The sequence below is a fragment of the Moschus berezovskii genome, chromosome 23, assembly GCF_049115385.1.
Source record: "Moschus berezovskii isolate FMDL1 chromosome 23, NW_MosBer_1.0, whole genome shotgun sequence".
Classification (NCBI taxonomy): Eukaryota; Metazoa; Chordata; class Mammalia; order Artiodactyla; family Moschidae; genus Moschus; species Moschus berezovskii.
In genome coordinates this window covers 20,734,147-20,749,154 of record NC_142482.1, presented here as the reverse complement: position 1 = coordinate 20,749,154, position 15,008 = coordinate 20,734,147, and the positions used below count along the sequence as shown (strand labels likewise).

At 42.8% G+C, this 15,008-nt stretch overlaps 1 protein-coding gene across 5 annotated transcripts in view; it reads left to right on the top strand.

The window, feature by feature from the left end:
- Positions 1-1,143: 1,143 nt before the first annotated feature.
- ILRUN (inflammation and lipid regulator with UBA-like and NBR1-like domains) overlaps positions 1,144-15,008 on the top strand; it is a 109,039-nt gene continuing 95,174 nt past the window's right edge. For 2 of the 5 annotated variants that reach the window (XM_088831436.1, XM_055407066.2), the window contains exon 1: positions 1,144-1,507. In XM_088831436.1, the coding sequence (XP_088687562.1) occupies positions 1,350-1,507 (158 nt within the window). In that variant the 5' untranslated portion in view covers positions 1,144-1,349. The remainder of the gene's footprint in view (positions 1,508-15,008) is intronic. The other 3 variants (XM_055407065.2, XM_088831435.1, XM_055407067.2) reach the window with 2 other exon arrangements.

The window sequence follows — 15,008 nt, the reverse complement described above, 5'->3', positions numbered from 1 at the left end:
AGACAGAGAGCCACTTAAAAGGCAGGAGATATTTCTTATTCATCTTTCCCCCATGGGGATGTAGGAGAGTGTCGGGCAAACGTGGTGAAAGAAAGGATGAAGGGAGGTAGACAAGGTAGAAGGCAATGGCAAGCCACTCCAGTACTCTTGCCCAGAAAATCCCACGGCTGGAGGAGCCTGCTAGGCTGCAGTCCGTGGGGTCGCTAAGGGTCGGACACGACTGAGCGACTTCACTTTCACTTTTCACTTTCACACATTGGAGAAGGAAATGGCAACCCACTCCAGTGTTCTTGCCTGGAGAATCCCAGGGACGGGGGAGCCTGGTGGGCTTCCGTCTATGGGGTCACACAGAGTCGGACACGACTGAAGTGACTCAGCAGCAGCAGCAAAGCTAGTCCCTATGCTTCCTTTCTTATTCTTTAGTTTTGAAATGCGGCCTTGATCAGGTACTATACGTACTAAATGCACAGTTAACACTTTGCCTTCTAAAAACGAAACAAGGCAGGTCACATTCTCATGACTTAAACTTTATTTTGAGAGGCTTGGTGTTGACGGAGTGGGTGGAAGATTATATGCGGTGTTCGCTTGGACCCGTGATTGCCGTTTGCACCGAGGCCTCCTTTACTTTCCGGAGAGTGGAGACTACCGTTGCATAACAAAACAGCACCGGTGCCACCAAGTGTGTGGCCGGCAACCAACTATTCAGGGCATTATCCCTCTGCAATCTGGTACTTGGATCTCGTCCTGATCTCTAGTTTCTTTCCCGACTTCAGCTTCCTCACCTCCAAAATGCTCGCGTGGTCGAAGACCAAGAGCCCCCAGGTTTCCCCCCTCCGCGGCTCAAGGCCGAGGGTTTAACTCCTCCTCCTCAGGGTAGGGGCGGGGAGAGGAAAAGGTCAGGCCGGGAGTCACCTCCCCGCGCCGCCCGGCCTTCCCCTTCCTCCTTCCTTCCGCCCGCCCCCTCGCCCCACCGCGGTGAGGTCACGCGGGGGACGTCACGGGGTTGTGACGCCACTGAGGGCGGGCCTCCGAGAGAGGAAGGGGCGGGGCCTAGGCTGGCGACGCTTGCGCAGTGGGCGCGGCGCGGGAGGAGGCGGAGGCGGCGGCGCAGCTAGAGGCGGCGGCGGCGGAGGCGGCGGCGCCGGGGGGGGTGGGAGGGGGGGAGCGCGAGAGCGAGTGAGCGGCTGATAGAGTTTACCCCGATGAGGCGGTGAGAGGCCCGGGGCCTACCTCAGCGGAGCGGGCTCGCGGCGCCAGCTAGCAGCGGGCCCCCTCCCGGTCCCCGGGCCCGGCGGCGCGGCGGCTGCTTGGTTGTGAGGAGGCGGGGAAGCGAGTGTCCGGCCCCAGCCATGGAGGGTATGGACGTGGACCTGGACCCCGAGCTGATGCAGAAGTTCAGCTGCCTGGGCACCACGGACAAGGACGTGCTCATCTCCGAGTTTCAGCGGTTGCTCGGCTTCCAGCTCAACCCGGCCGGCTGCGCCTTCTTCCTGGACATGACCAACTGGTGAGCCGGCTCCGCCGCCGCGCCAGCCCCTGGCAGCGGCCTCGGGGCCCCGAGGGGAAGGGAAGGGACACCCGAGCTCGGCGGCAGGGCGGGCCGGGCGGGCTCTGAGGGACACCCCTCTCCAGGGGCGGGGAGGGCGTGCGGGGAGCCCTCGGGGCCTGGGAGGAATTAGGGGCCCGAGCAGGGCTGGAGGGGGGCATAGGAGGAGAGTTGGGGGGCACGGGGGGCCGGAGAGGCGGAAGGGAGGTGGGGGGGCTGGTGCTGAGGTTCGGAGGAGTGTTATTAGCGGCCGAGGAACGTGGGAAGAGGAGGAAAAGGGCTTGAGCCTCGAGGAACGGGGTCCACCTGGGAGGAAGGGGGCCATGGCGTTGGCTAAAAGTAAAGCGGAAAATCCGACTTTGCGGAGTGGAAAAAGAGCTTGGGGTATGGAGTTAGAGGCTGAAGATGACGGGGTTTGAGGGGAAACTCCGGGAGAGAATTGGGTGCTGTGGGCAGAACCAGGCGCACGCGGGTGAGACTTGGGAGTTAAGAACTGAGAACAGATCATTTGTGTGCGTCTCTCTTAAAGTGTGCCTCCATTCGAGAGCAGACAGGAAAAAGGGGAAAACTTTACAGGGAAGGACAAGTGAGTAGGGTAAGAAAGAGGACTTTCCAGGAGCTGTGCCAGGGAGGGGGTGGGATCTACTAATGGAGGACCGGGCGTGCTAGACCCGGGGGGCAGGGTCTGGGGAAAACCTGAGGAAAAGTGGAGGAGAGGAGATTATCCTGGGGGAGGGAACTTTTCTGACGGGACTGGAGCTCTGGGCTCCAGAGTGCGGGAAGGGAGAGGGGCTTATCACAGAGGCACTTGCCGGAAAAAAAAATGCTGGGTTGTTAGACGTTAGGGAAGATGGAGAACTTGACTTTTTGGCTTGGAGTCTTCTTGTAGAAGACTGATTTGGGACAGAGGACCTTGATAACTTAGACTACAGGAGTGTTCTTGGTTTTGGGTGGAGCACTTGCTGTTTCTGATAAGCAAGGTTTCCCCTTGTTCTCTGCGGAGGGGTTGTCGAGTTCACTCAAGGTGAGTGATGAAGTGGAGACTATTAGACTTCTTTTGAAAGGATTTCAGGTGAAGCAGCTCATCTTTCTTTGGTCAGAAAGCCATGAGATGTTTGCCCTTTGCTCTCTGTGTTGGGCACTCAGTCCCCTGGCATGTGGAATCTTGTTTCTTTTGGCATGACTTACAGAGCCAGGCTCCCCTTTATTCCGTGTCTACTGGATGCCTCAAGCCATGCCAGAAAAAGAGTCTGTAAGCTTTGTCTTTATCCCCTTTCTCATTCAACCCTATCCTGAGTGGTGCTCTTCTTATAAATGAGAGTTTTGTAGCTGTGGTGGCTCCAAAGGTGATGTGTGAATATTTTTGTGTGTAACATCATTGGTGGTTCCTGTTGTTTTATCTTTAAAGTTGATGTAGTAAGACTGGGATTGACTTCCTAGATGTTTAGAAGTATTTCTGATCCCCACTTTTATGTCCAACACGGACTACTGCTTCCAGTCGTTTCCTGAGCACCAGCCTGTGTGTTTAATAGAGAGTGACAGGGGTTATTGAAAACACTGAGCAGAGGTATTACCCTGGTGAAATTTGGAAGTAAAGCTATATCTTGAGGAGGGTTGTACCCTTGCCTGCCTGCTTCCCACCCCCAGGTCCTTTTCTTCTTTGTTTACACTAGTTCAGCATAGGAAACTTGGCATATTGTTGCTGCCAGTTTGGTAGAAATCATTATTTCTCCCTACCCTCTTGCGAGTTGTACCACTTAAATCCTGCCCTAATAAGTTTTTAGTTTTTTGGAGTCAGTATTTATTAGTCCAATTATTATGGCTACAAAAACAATGTAATGAATTTTATATGCTTGAGGTATATGTGTTTAACATAAAGGATTGTTTTAAGTGTCGTGAAAGGTGAGGCTCAGTGTGGATAAGAAAAAAAAATTATGGTTGCATGATAAAAATTTTATTTGAATTTTATCTAAAAATTCTTAAGCTTAGTGACAGAGCAGCATGTGTTCTGAGAAGATGTTATCTTTGTAAAGCAAGGTGTGACACATTTCTGAGTGCAGGAGCGAGCCATTCGAAATGCATTCAGCTTTCAAAGCAGTTAGAAATCAGCAGCTTCTTGAGTATCCAGACTATTCAGTGATAACGCAGCTGTAAGTACATTACCTATTTTTTTTGACTGTGCAAGTCTTATTTATTTTCTTTGATTATAAAGTGAAAAATTTGTGAACGGAAGGAAGTAAGGCTTGTTATTCTTTTTCCAGTGAAAGCAGTTAGCTTCATAATCCAGTATTGTGTTTTGATTCCAGTGTTGACCTGGCTAAATTTGTCTTGTTAGATTTTTATTTTAAACTAATTATAATTAATAAAGTCTAGCTAAAATAAAATACATACATGAATGCATACTTGGTCAAAATATTTGTGTATTAAATATCTGAAGTCTAGAAATGTATTGTTTTTAAGCATCATTTAATGTCTGATTTTGAAAACTTTTGAGATAGTCCTGATACAGGTTGTCAAAACTTCTCTCAAATTGCTGTGGTTAACCTGTTGAGTTTGAGATGATTAACCTGTGACTTCCTAAGTGCCTGTTTCGGGTTGTAGTAAGTAACCGCCATTCAGTTGTCTAGTGATGGTTTTAAAAAATGTGGTAAAATAAAAATAATAGTTTTAAAATGAAGGCTTAAAATGAGTCTTCTAAAATGAAACCCTGTTTGGAAAGACCATGTATTTGTTTTCAAAAGCAAGAATTTATTTTCTGTTGTTAACCAGCAACTTTTTAAGAAACTGTTAAAAACTGACAAAATTGAGTGTTTTGGCCTTATACATTTCCTACCCTGTAAAAGACGCTTACTCCTTGGAAGGAAAGTTATGACCAACCTAGATAGTATATTAAAAAGCAGAGACATTACTTTGCCAACAAAGGTCCGTCTAGTCAAGGCTATGGTTTTTCCAGTGGTCATGTATGGATGTGAGAGTTGGACTGTGAAGAAAGCTGATCGCCGAAGAATTGATGATGCTTTTGAACTGTGGTATTGGAAAAGACTCTTGAGAGTCCCTTGGACTGCAAGGAGATCCAACCAGTCCATTCTGAAGGAGATCGATCCTGGATGTTCATTGGAAGGACTGATGCTAAAGCTGAAACTCCAATACTTTGGCCACCTCATGCGACGAGTTGACTCACTGGAAAAGACTCTGATGCTGGGAGGGATTGGGGGTGGGAGGAGATGGGGACGACAGAGAATGAGATGGCTGGATGGCATCACCGACTCTATGGACATGAGTTTGAGTGAACTCCAGGAGTTGGTGATGGACAGGGAGGCCTGGTGTGCTGTGATTCATGGGGTCCCAAAGAGTTGGTCACGACTGAGCGACTGAACTGAATTGAACTGAACCCTGTAAACAGATTTTTTTTTTTTTTTGTCTTAGGTTGGATGTGCACTATGTAGGTGTTTCTGTTTAATTTGGAACCCAGTATTATTTCAGTTTTGTACTGTTTATACATGAGCTGGCAGGTATGTTGCTGGAGATTGGTGGAACTGCTTCTTAACAAAAGTAGTCAATTTTCAGTTCCTGAGTATATAAAGTACATAAATGGTATTGTGAAGGAACCCAGTATCTGAAGCCAAACTGAAATGATTTGTATATTAGAATAACTTTCTATAGGTGGAATGTCTTCTAAAGACACTATTAGGCTGTGAGTATAGAATTTGGAATTCTGAAACTGGAAGCTGGCTTAAGATTCTCTGTTTCATTCCAGTTTTTCCTGCAAGATTGCATTTAACTCTTCTAAATAGCTTATTCTTGAATCCTCAAGGGAAGAAATTTGCATGGTACCTTATTGTAGTGTTTAATTACTTTTCTAGTTAGCATTATTTCAAATGTAGGTCTTTCTTACTGTAATTTAAGCTTTTTTCATTTGTGTCCTCCTTGGAGATAAATATCTAATAAACACCTTCCTTAAAATGTCAGAAAGCCTCTATTAATACAAATCACTAGAAGTTTTCAACCATACATAATTTAAAAACATTCAATTTAATGGTTTCTCACCCTTTAATGTAATCTGATAGATTTATTTTTTCCCCAACAAAAACCAACAGGATTGAGAGCAGAGTTTAATTGTGGTGTGATATACATAACATAAAATTTACCATTTTTAATCAGTTTTAAATGTACAGTTTAGTGCAACATAAGATTTTAAATTCAGTTGTGTTCGCTCTAAGTCATTTGTCTCTGTTATGTTTTCAAGGTGAGTTATTCTTTAGCATTTGTGACCAGAGGCGACTAACACTTCTAGGGTTTTTTTTGGAGGACATTAACGTGGAAGTTATTTCTCATTATGCGTGCATGCTAAGTCGCTTCAGTTGTTTTCGACTCTTTGCGACCCCATGGACTATAGCCCACCGGGCTCCTCTGTCCATAGAATTCTCCAGGCAAGAATACTGGAGTGGGTTGCCATTTCTACTCCAGGGTATGTCTCCTGCATTGGCAGGTGGGTTCTTTACCACTGTGGCCACCTGAGAAAGCCCTATTTCTTATTATAGAGATAAGTTAATTATCTCTGACGAGCATATAGACAGTGTTGGTTGTTCTGTCCCTCCTATTCATTAGGCTAGCCTTCCCTGGTGGCCAGTGGTGGACTCCACCTGCCAGTGCAGGAGACGCGGGTTTCATCCCTGGGTCAGGAGAATCCCCTGGAGAAGGAAATGGCAACCTGCTCCAGTATTGTTGCCTGGAAAATCCCATGGACCTAGAGAAGCCTGGCAGACTACAGTCTGTAGGGTCTCACAAAAGTGGGACATGACTTAGCAACTAAACAACAGCATTCATTAGGCTAGTGCTTTGCAGTTTGGGTGTTGCAACATCTAGGTTGCCTACAGGTATCTTCAGGAAGCAGTGTTTATTTTTTGGAAGACTGCATGCACCCATTATGGATGGAGCAGATGATTTTTTAGAAAAATAACTCAGGGAAAAACATTTTTGTTAAATAATGTCCTGTAGACTTTCAACTTTGTCAGAGGTACCGTTCTGGGTAACATGAAGGTATAACTGCTGTGCAATGAAGTGGAATCAGAACCTAGAGGTGAAAGTCAGGTGTACTTCTCTGGTCTCACAGTGCCTCCCCTGCCTGATCGAGATCCCTTTCTCAGTCACATGTATGCTAAAAGAGTTTCTGATCCACTTGCTGGTGTATACGTATAAATCTAGAAGCCCCTGTCTTTATGACAGATTAAAACATGTTAATGATGGTTTCCTTTAAAAATGTGTGCCAAGCAGCAGCTTTAGGAACAGAGTAGGAAGGCTTGCATAACAGTGATAGAGTGTTGACCACGCTGTTGCATTTTTAAGAGGATTGGGAGTTCTTGCTTTGGGCTTTCTTCCCCACTTGTTTATTTCTTTATTGGTCTTTTTTGAGTGGCACACAAAGGTTGGGACTCTGGGTGTAATATAAAATAGTTTACAAATGGTATATCCAGACTCCTTTTAGTTTTAAAACAAGGATGATAAAAGTTACATTGTTGTCCTGTACTGTTCAATTGCTGTGAGACTGGCATTTCTGATTATATATCAAGTCAGAACTAGTCTCCATTATAGCTTGGGTGGGTGGAGGTGTTTCTTTACCTCTTATCTTTCGATTCCCCACCCCAATTTGTTTAGCACATAGCAGCAAAAACTTAACCTGACAGTATTTATTTATTTATTGGCCACACGACTTGTGGGATCTTTGTGCCCTTACCAGGGACTGAATCTGGGCACTGATTCCTGACCACTGGACTACCAAAGAGTTCCCTCAACCAGACAGTATTTAAGCAAATGTATTTTGGATGGACCCCTGGTAGATAGTGTAATACAAAGCAGAAGACAGCCTCTATCATCATTTGCTCTCTAGTAGGGAAAGAGCATGCCTGAAACTAAGAGAGAAAAAGCTTGGGGATAATAAGGAAGAAGCATTCATATATTGATGCTGAATTAACTGAGGAAAGCTTCAGAACTGGTAGGGATGGACTGAATCAGACAGAACCAGTGATTCACAACTATTGACTGCTTACTATGGGCAGGTTTCTTAGAAGGTTTGACATGGTTGGGGGATTTGAATTGATGGAAAAGTTGTGTCATGTTAGGTTTCCTGAGTGAAACCAGGAAGGAGCAAGTAGAACAGAGCTGTCTGAATGATTGGCTTGGCAAGAATGTGGTTAATGGGATCAGAAGTGAGCTGGAGCTTAATTTTATTTTTGCTTTGGAATATTGTTGATTTTTTAAAAATTGCGGTGAAATTGACTTAAAATTGAACCATGGTAAAGTGAACAATTCAAATGGCATTTAGTGTATTCATGATGTGCAACCATACCTTTATGTAGCTAAGACATTTTCATCACTCCAGAAGGAGACCCCACACCCACTAAGAAGTTGTTTCCTATTCCCTTCTCCACCCAGCCTCTGGCAGTCTGAATTCTTTCTCTGTGGATGTACCTGTTCTGGATATTTTATATAAATGGAATCAAAATGTTTTTCCTTTTTGTGTGTGTCTTCTTTCAGACTTCATCTGTGTTGTGTCTAATATCCATCAGTACTTCATTCCTTCTCGTGGCTATGTGGCTTCCCTTGTAGCTCAGTCAGTAAAGAATCTGCCTGAATATAGGAGACCTGGGTTGGGAAGATCCCCTGGAGAAGGAAATGGCAACCCACTCCAGTATTCTTGTCTGGAAAATCCCACGGACAGAGGAGCCTGGCAGGCTACAGTCCATGGGGTTCCAAGAGTCAGACACGACTTAGTGACCAAACCACTAATGGCTCTGTAATATTCCATTGTATGTGTATAAACGCAGTTTGTCCATTCATCTGTTGGTGGACATTTGGAGCCATTTCCACCATTGGCTCTTGTGAATAGTACTGCTATGAGTGTGAGTTTTGATGTATTTGTTTGAGTACTTGTTTTCAGTTCTTTGGATATATACATAGTTGGATTGCTGGGTGATATGGTAATTCAATGTTTAACTTTTTGAGGAGCCACCAAATTATTTTCCACAGTGGCTGAGTCATTTATTAGGTTGGTGAAAAAGTAATTGCAGTTTCAGACTGTCTAGACTCGATCACATCTTTATTAATCAAAATAGGAACCATTATAATCAACACATTGTTGCTAATGAGAAGTAAGTTTGTTTTTAAGTTTGTAACTAAAAATCTGAGCTTCAGGATTCAGTGAACTCTTGGAAAGCATTTTCTGCCTCCTGCTGGTTGTGGAAGCATTTTCCCTGTAACAAGTTGTTAAGATGCTTGAAGTGGTAGTCGGTTGGTGAGAGGTCAGATGACAGATGAGGCAGAACTTCATAGCCCAATTCATTCAACTTTTGAAGCATTGGTTGTGTGACCTGCAGTCAGGCGATGTCATGAAGAAGGATTGGGCCCTTTCTGTTGACCTAAGACTGGCTGTAGGTGTTGCAGTTTTCAGTACATCTCATCCATTTGCTGAGCATACGTCTCTACTTCTCAAATGTAATTAATGGTTTCGCCAGGATTCAGAAAGCTGTAGTGGATCAGACTGGCAGCAGACCACCAAACAGTGACCATGACCTTTTTTTGATGCAAGTTTGGCTTTGGAGCTTCTTCTCTCTCCGAGCATGAGCCGATCATCACCAGTTGTTGTATACAATCTACTTTTTAAAAAAATTTTATTTATGTATTTTTTTGCTGGGTCTTCATTGCTGTGTTGGCTTTTCTCTCGTTGTGGCAAGTGGGGGCTACTCTCTACTTGTGGTGCAAGGGCTTCTCATTGCGGCAGCTTCTCTTGTTGGGGAGCATGGACTCTAGGGTGCACGGGCTTCGGTGGTTGCAGTACGTGGGTTCAGTACTTGGGGCTCCTGGGCTCTGGAGCATGGGCTCAGTGGTTGTGGTGCACAGGCTTAGTTGCTCCCCAACATGTGTGGGATCTTCCTGGGCCAGGGATTGAACCTGTGTCTCCTGCTTTTGCAGGTGGATTCTTTACCATTGAGCCACCAGGGAAGCCCTAGAATTCACTTTTCATCACATGTCACAATCTGAGAAATGGTTCATTGTTGCATAGAATAAGAGAAGACACTTCTCAAACACTGAATTTTTTATTTGGGGCAGCTCAAGGGGCACCCACTTACCCAGCCTTTTCACCTTTTAAATTTGCTTCAAATGCCAAATGATCATAGAATGTTCGACAGCAACTTCTCCTGTAGTTGTAAGAGAATCAGCTTTGATCTCTCAGTTGGTCATTTTCAACTTCTGATGGCTGGCCATTATGCTCCTCATCTTCAAGGCTCTCTCGTTTCCTTTGCACAACTTATTGAACTGCACTGTATGTTTGTTAGCAGTTTCTGGGCCACATGCATTGTTGATGTTGAGAGTTGTCTCCACTGTTTTATGACCCATATTGAACTTGAATAAGAAAATCGCTTGACTTTGCTTTTTGTCTAACATCATTTCCATAGTCTAAAATAAATGTTAAATAAACAGCAAGTCATTAGCAAGAAAAGTGATGCGAGAAATGTGCATTAAACATAACCACATTTATTTAAGAATGTATTCCAATATCAAACATCAAAATTCAACAGAGCAAAACCGCAGTTACTTTTGCAGCAATCTGATACATTCCCCTAGCAAGGTTGAGGGTCTGTACCAATTTTTCTACAAACTTGCTAACACTTGTATGCCATTTTTATATTGAGTCTGAAGTGGTACCTCATTGTGAGATTGATTGTATTTCTCTGATTACTCATCATATTGAATGTCTTTTTATGTGTTTGTTGGCCATTTGTATATCTTTATTGGTGAAATGTCTGTTCAAGTCCTTTGCTGGTTTTCTAACTGGATTTTTTATTGTTCGGTTATAAGAGTTCTTTATATATTCTGGATATATTAGACCCTTATCAGATATGATTTGCAAATATTTTCTCCAGTTCTGTGGATTATTTTTAAAATTTTCTTGTTAATGTCCTTTGGGGCATAAATGTTTTTAATTTTAATGAGGTCAAGTTTAATTTTTTGTTGCTGCTTGCGCTTTTAGTGTTACAGCTAATTCATTGCCTATCCAAGATTGTGAAGATTTACCTCTGTTTTCTTCTAAGAATCTTAGGGTTTCAGTTGTTATATTTAGGTCACTGATCTATTTTTAGTTAATTTTTGCATTTCGTTGAGGTAGGAGTCCATCTTTATTCTGTAGTTTAATTTTGTCATATCATATGCTCTGGAACTGGTTTCTCATTGACTGCACTAAATATATCCTTTAATTTGATTTAATATGTACTTTACTATCTTTGCCCACCCCTGAAAATTGGTCAAGAAAAGTGTGCATGTTTTTCTGTTGGGGGAAAAAACTTATCCATGTTCTATCGGCACCCAAAACTAAATGTATGTTGAAAAGGTCAGTCCTCTCTAGCCCACCCCCAGTCTTTCAAGTTTTTCTGACTTTTCTCTGTTCTGTTAACAGCTCCAGTCATCTTCCAGACAGAAGCCTCAAACTGAGTTATTTCCTGTGCCCTCTCCTTCCTGAACACCCCAGATCATTTGCCAAATCCAGTTCATTTCCACTCTGCAGTGTATCTCCCAACTGTCTTCTTTTCCATTCTCCTTGCCATCACTTTAGTTGATAGATTATATTACCACTTTAACAGGGTAACATTGGAATAGTCTCCAAACTGGTGTTTTGCACCAGGCTCTCCTCCTCCAGTCCGTTTTGTGGATATCTCACTACCAGGTCAGTCTTTCTGAATCACAGCTTCGATCAGGGCCCTTCCTTTCTCAGAACCTTTGGGCTTGGTTGCCGACCAGTTAGAGAGCAGAGCTTTTAACTTGACTTTCAGGACTTTCCTTAGAGGGATCCAGCCGGCATGTCTTTTCTGATGGATATTCTGCTCCTCTCTGCCCCTTTCAAGCTGGCCACCTGCTCATTTGCCACTCATTCTTTGGCTTTTCCAACTTTTAACTTTTTTCTTCTACCTAGAATGCTATTATTTCCTCTTTATACCTCATGAAATCCTTTTTTTTTTTAAATTGGGACATTAATTCTTGGTAGTGCTGTCTTCTCTGAACTCCACTCTTGCCTTTTTAATAACATCATATACGATTCTTTGCAACACCCAGATATCATATATATATACACACCCTGGAGAGGAACTTGTCCCTAACAGCCTTTGTTTCTCCCTAAGCATCTGATGCAGTGCTATGTATGTGTATGTGCTCAATAAATACTTGTTAAAGTACTAATAAATACTTGCCTAAAGGTAGATGAGAGCAAATATTTTGTTTGTATGGAAGTCTTGAAGTCTAGTGCTATTAGAAGAAACAAGTTCTGTAAACTAAGCTTCCTTTCAGGCGATTTTGTTTGTAGGTTTAATTTGGGCGTACATGACATGAAAGCAAATTAAAATTTAAGTATCCACAAGAATATTGTTTCTGGAAGAAATTTGAACCCTCTACAGGTTGGTTCCACCATGTTATATATCTGCCTTTCCAGGCCTGTCTCCTTGAACTAAATATCCTTTGTAATCAGTTTATGAGAGAATGTATTATTCAAAATTAGGTAGCATTTGTAGTTATATAGATGTGAATGGGGAAAGTATTCTGTAAACTTTCTAAAGTTCTCTTGGATCTTTGCCATTATATGTATATTTTCAAAGTTTTCATTTTTAGCTGTGCTCTCCATTGCAGTGTGCGCCAGGCCTCTCTTTGTAGTGGCTTCTCTCGTTTCAGCTTGAGGGCCCTAGAGCGTGGGTTTCAGGAGTTGTGGTTCCTGGGTTCTAGAGTACAGGCTAGGTACTTAGGGGCACACGGGTCTAGTTGTTCCACCCATGTGGGATCTTCCTGGACCAGGGATCGAACCCGTGGCTCCTGCATTCACAGGCAGGTTCTTCACCACTGAGTCATCAGGGAAGATCTTCCATTTTGTTTTATTGAGGAAAACTTAAAAGCATTATAAGCAGGTAGTAAGCAGTGTGGTGGTGGTGGTGGTTTAGTCACTAAGTTGTGTCTGACTCTTGTGACTCCGTGGACTGTACCCCGCAAGGCTCCTCTGTCCATGGATTCTCCAGGCAAGAATACTGGAGTGGGTTGCCAATACTGGAGGGTTCCTCCTCCAAGTAAGTAGTATAGAGGGGTCTAAACAGGAATTGCAAACTAAAATGCTTATGGACATGAACAAATGACGTATATGTGAGCTAGAAAGCACTTGCCTTTTGTAAAGAGGATGTGTGATACTTAAGCCAAACTTTGCCATTGGATGGGGCCTCATGTTCTTCAAGTTTTCCAGTTTTTCAAGAGAAGCCAGAAATTCAGATTTTTATGGGAAGCTTCCTTATTTTCAACTGTTGGCATCCATTTTAAGTATTTTTAAAACACTGTGAGGGCCAAATAAAGCACGTGTCTTGAAGGTGGGATGTGGTCCTTGGGCCGCTCATTTGCAACCTCTGGATAAATAGTGAAAAGCAAAATCCCCGCTCCTTTCTAGATATAGCCACTACTGTTTCTTCTGTACCCTTTAGAAAATGTTCATTTCTATAGACTTTTGTACGTATACACAGGTAGTTTTTTTACGTGTGTGTATATGTATGTGTTGTCTAGTCACTAAGTTGTTTTCGACTCTTTTGCATCCCCATGGACTGTAGCCCACCAGGCTCTTCTGTTCATGAGATTTCCCAGGCAGGAATACTGGAGTGGGTCGCCATTTCCTTCTGCAGGGTCTTCTTCACCCAGGGATTGAACTGTGTCTCCTGCATTGGCAGGTGGATTCTTTGCCACTGATCCACCAGGGAAGTTCATATATTTGTACATACATATAAAAAATTAAATGTATGTAAAAATTTTTAATAATGGTATTGCTTATTGCTATTTTAATAATTCTTCTTCCTATCCAGAGTAGTGAGTACCATATCTCTTGTACCTCTTCAGCGTCAGTGGGTACTGAATTAGCTGTCAAGGTACTTGGATAGGCTGATCAAATAGATACACTTTTTAAATTGACAGTGCAATGGTGAAACTAATACATTGTAAATCAACTATACTTCAATAAGAAAAAGCACATAGTAAAAAGCAGCAACAACAAAAAAATGCCATGCAGTGGTGGATTTGGTCTCTTCACATATAGTAGAATTCCTTCACTGTATTAACAGATTCCCATCTGGTGATTCCAGATTAAACCTTTGTTTTGATGTGTTAAGAGCAAAATATGTAAGTAAACCATCTAGTAGTGTGCTTGACTGAATTTACTCATGAGGTATTGTCAGAGAACACACTTCATTCATAATTGGAACTTTTTAGGGACCCAAAGCTCACCGAAGAGGTTTAACTCTTTTTTTAAAATTTTATTATTTGTTTTACCTTTGGCTGCACCCGGCCTTTCTCTAGTCTGGGTGTGCGGGCTTCTTGGGGTGGCTTCTCGTTGCAGAGCATGGGCTCTAGGGCGCGAAGGCATGAGAGTTTTGACTCGCAGGCGCTAGGGCACAGACTCAGCACCTGGGGCACATGGGCTTTGTTGTTCTGCAGCATGTGGAATCTTCCCAGAGTAGGATCAAACTGCCTTGGCGGGTGGATTCTCAACCACTGGACCACCAGGGAAGTCTGAGACTTAACTCTTTATTAAGCCACCTTGTGCAAATGACACTAATACATTTTTTGCTTGGTGGAAGGGTAATTGATTTTGTAAGTGATTTTCTAGTGATTTGTTAAAGTTAATGTATGAGAGGAGTAGCAGTTTGTTCCAAATATGAAACTCAGCCCCATTGAATATACTGTGTACTGGGTTTGAAAAGACTCACTTTAAAAATGAACAGTTGTGTTTCTTTAAAATGTTTGACCTTTGAGTCTGCAATGTGTTTCCAGGAGTTGGAACTTGACTTATTGTGCTTGAGGTCAGTGATTCATAGCCTATTGTGCAGCAGCAGTTTACTAATGATTGATTGAATGATACAATCATGTGCTTCTAAATGCTTTTCAGTGTTTTATCTTCTAAAGTAAATTTTGCTTTTTAATTAAAAAAATACTTTGATAACCAACTTTGAGTAGTGGAAGTCATTAGCTGATGGATAGAGTTTGCATACAACTGTAACTGGCAACTGCTGCCTTTTTATTTTAAAATTTAATAATAATAATTTTATTATGGCATAAATCTTGTTACATATAAGCTAGGAAGTACCAAAAAGAAACAAATAAGCCACACTTAGAGGACTCAGAAAGAAACAGTGTTAGCCTTTTGACCTATATCCTTCTAATACTGCTGTGTTTGTACCTGTGTTTGCATCACAGAAGTGGAGTATTTGCTGTATTCTGAGTTTTGTTTTAAGTGATTAAGCTTAATATATAATTTCATGTTCATAAACATTCTAAGAGGTAAATACTGTTACCCTCATTTTGCAGAAAATAATTAGAAACTGAGTAAGGTTAAAGAGGTTACCTAAAGTTATGTGGGTAATAAATGGTGGGATTAAAATATAAGCAGCCTGGGACC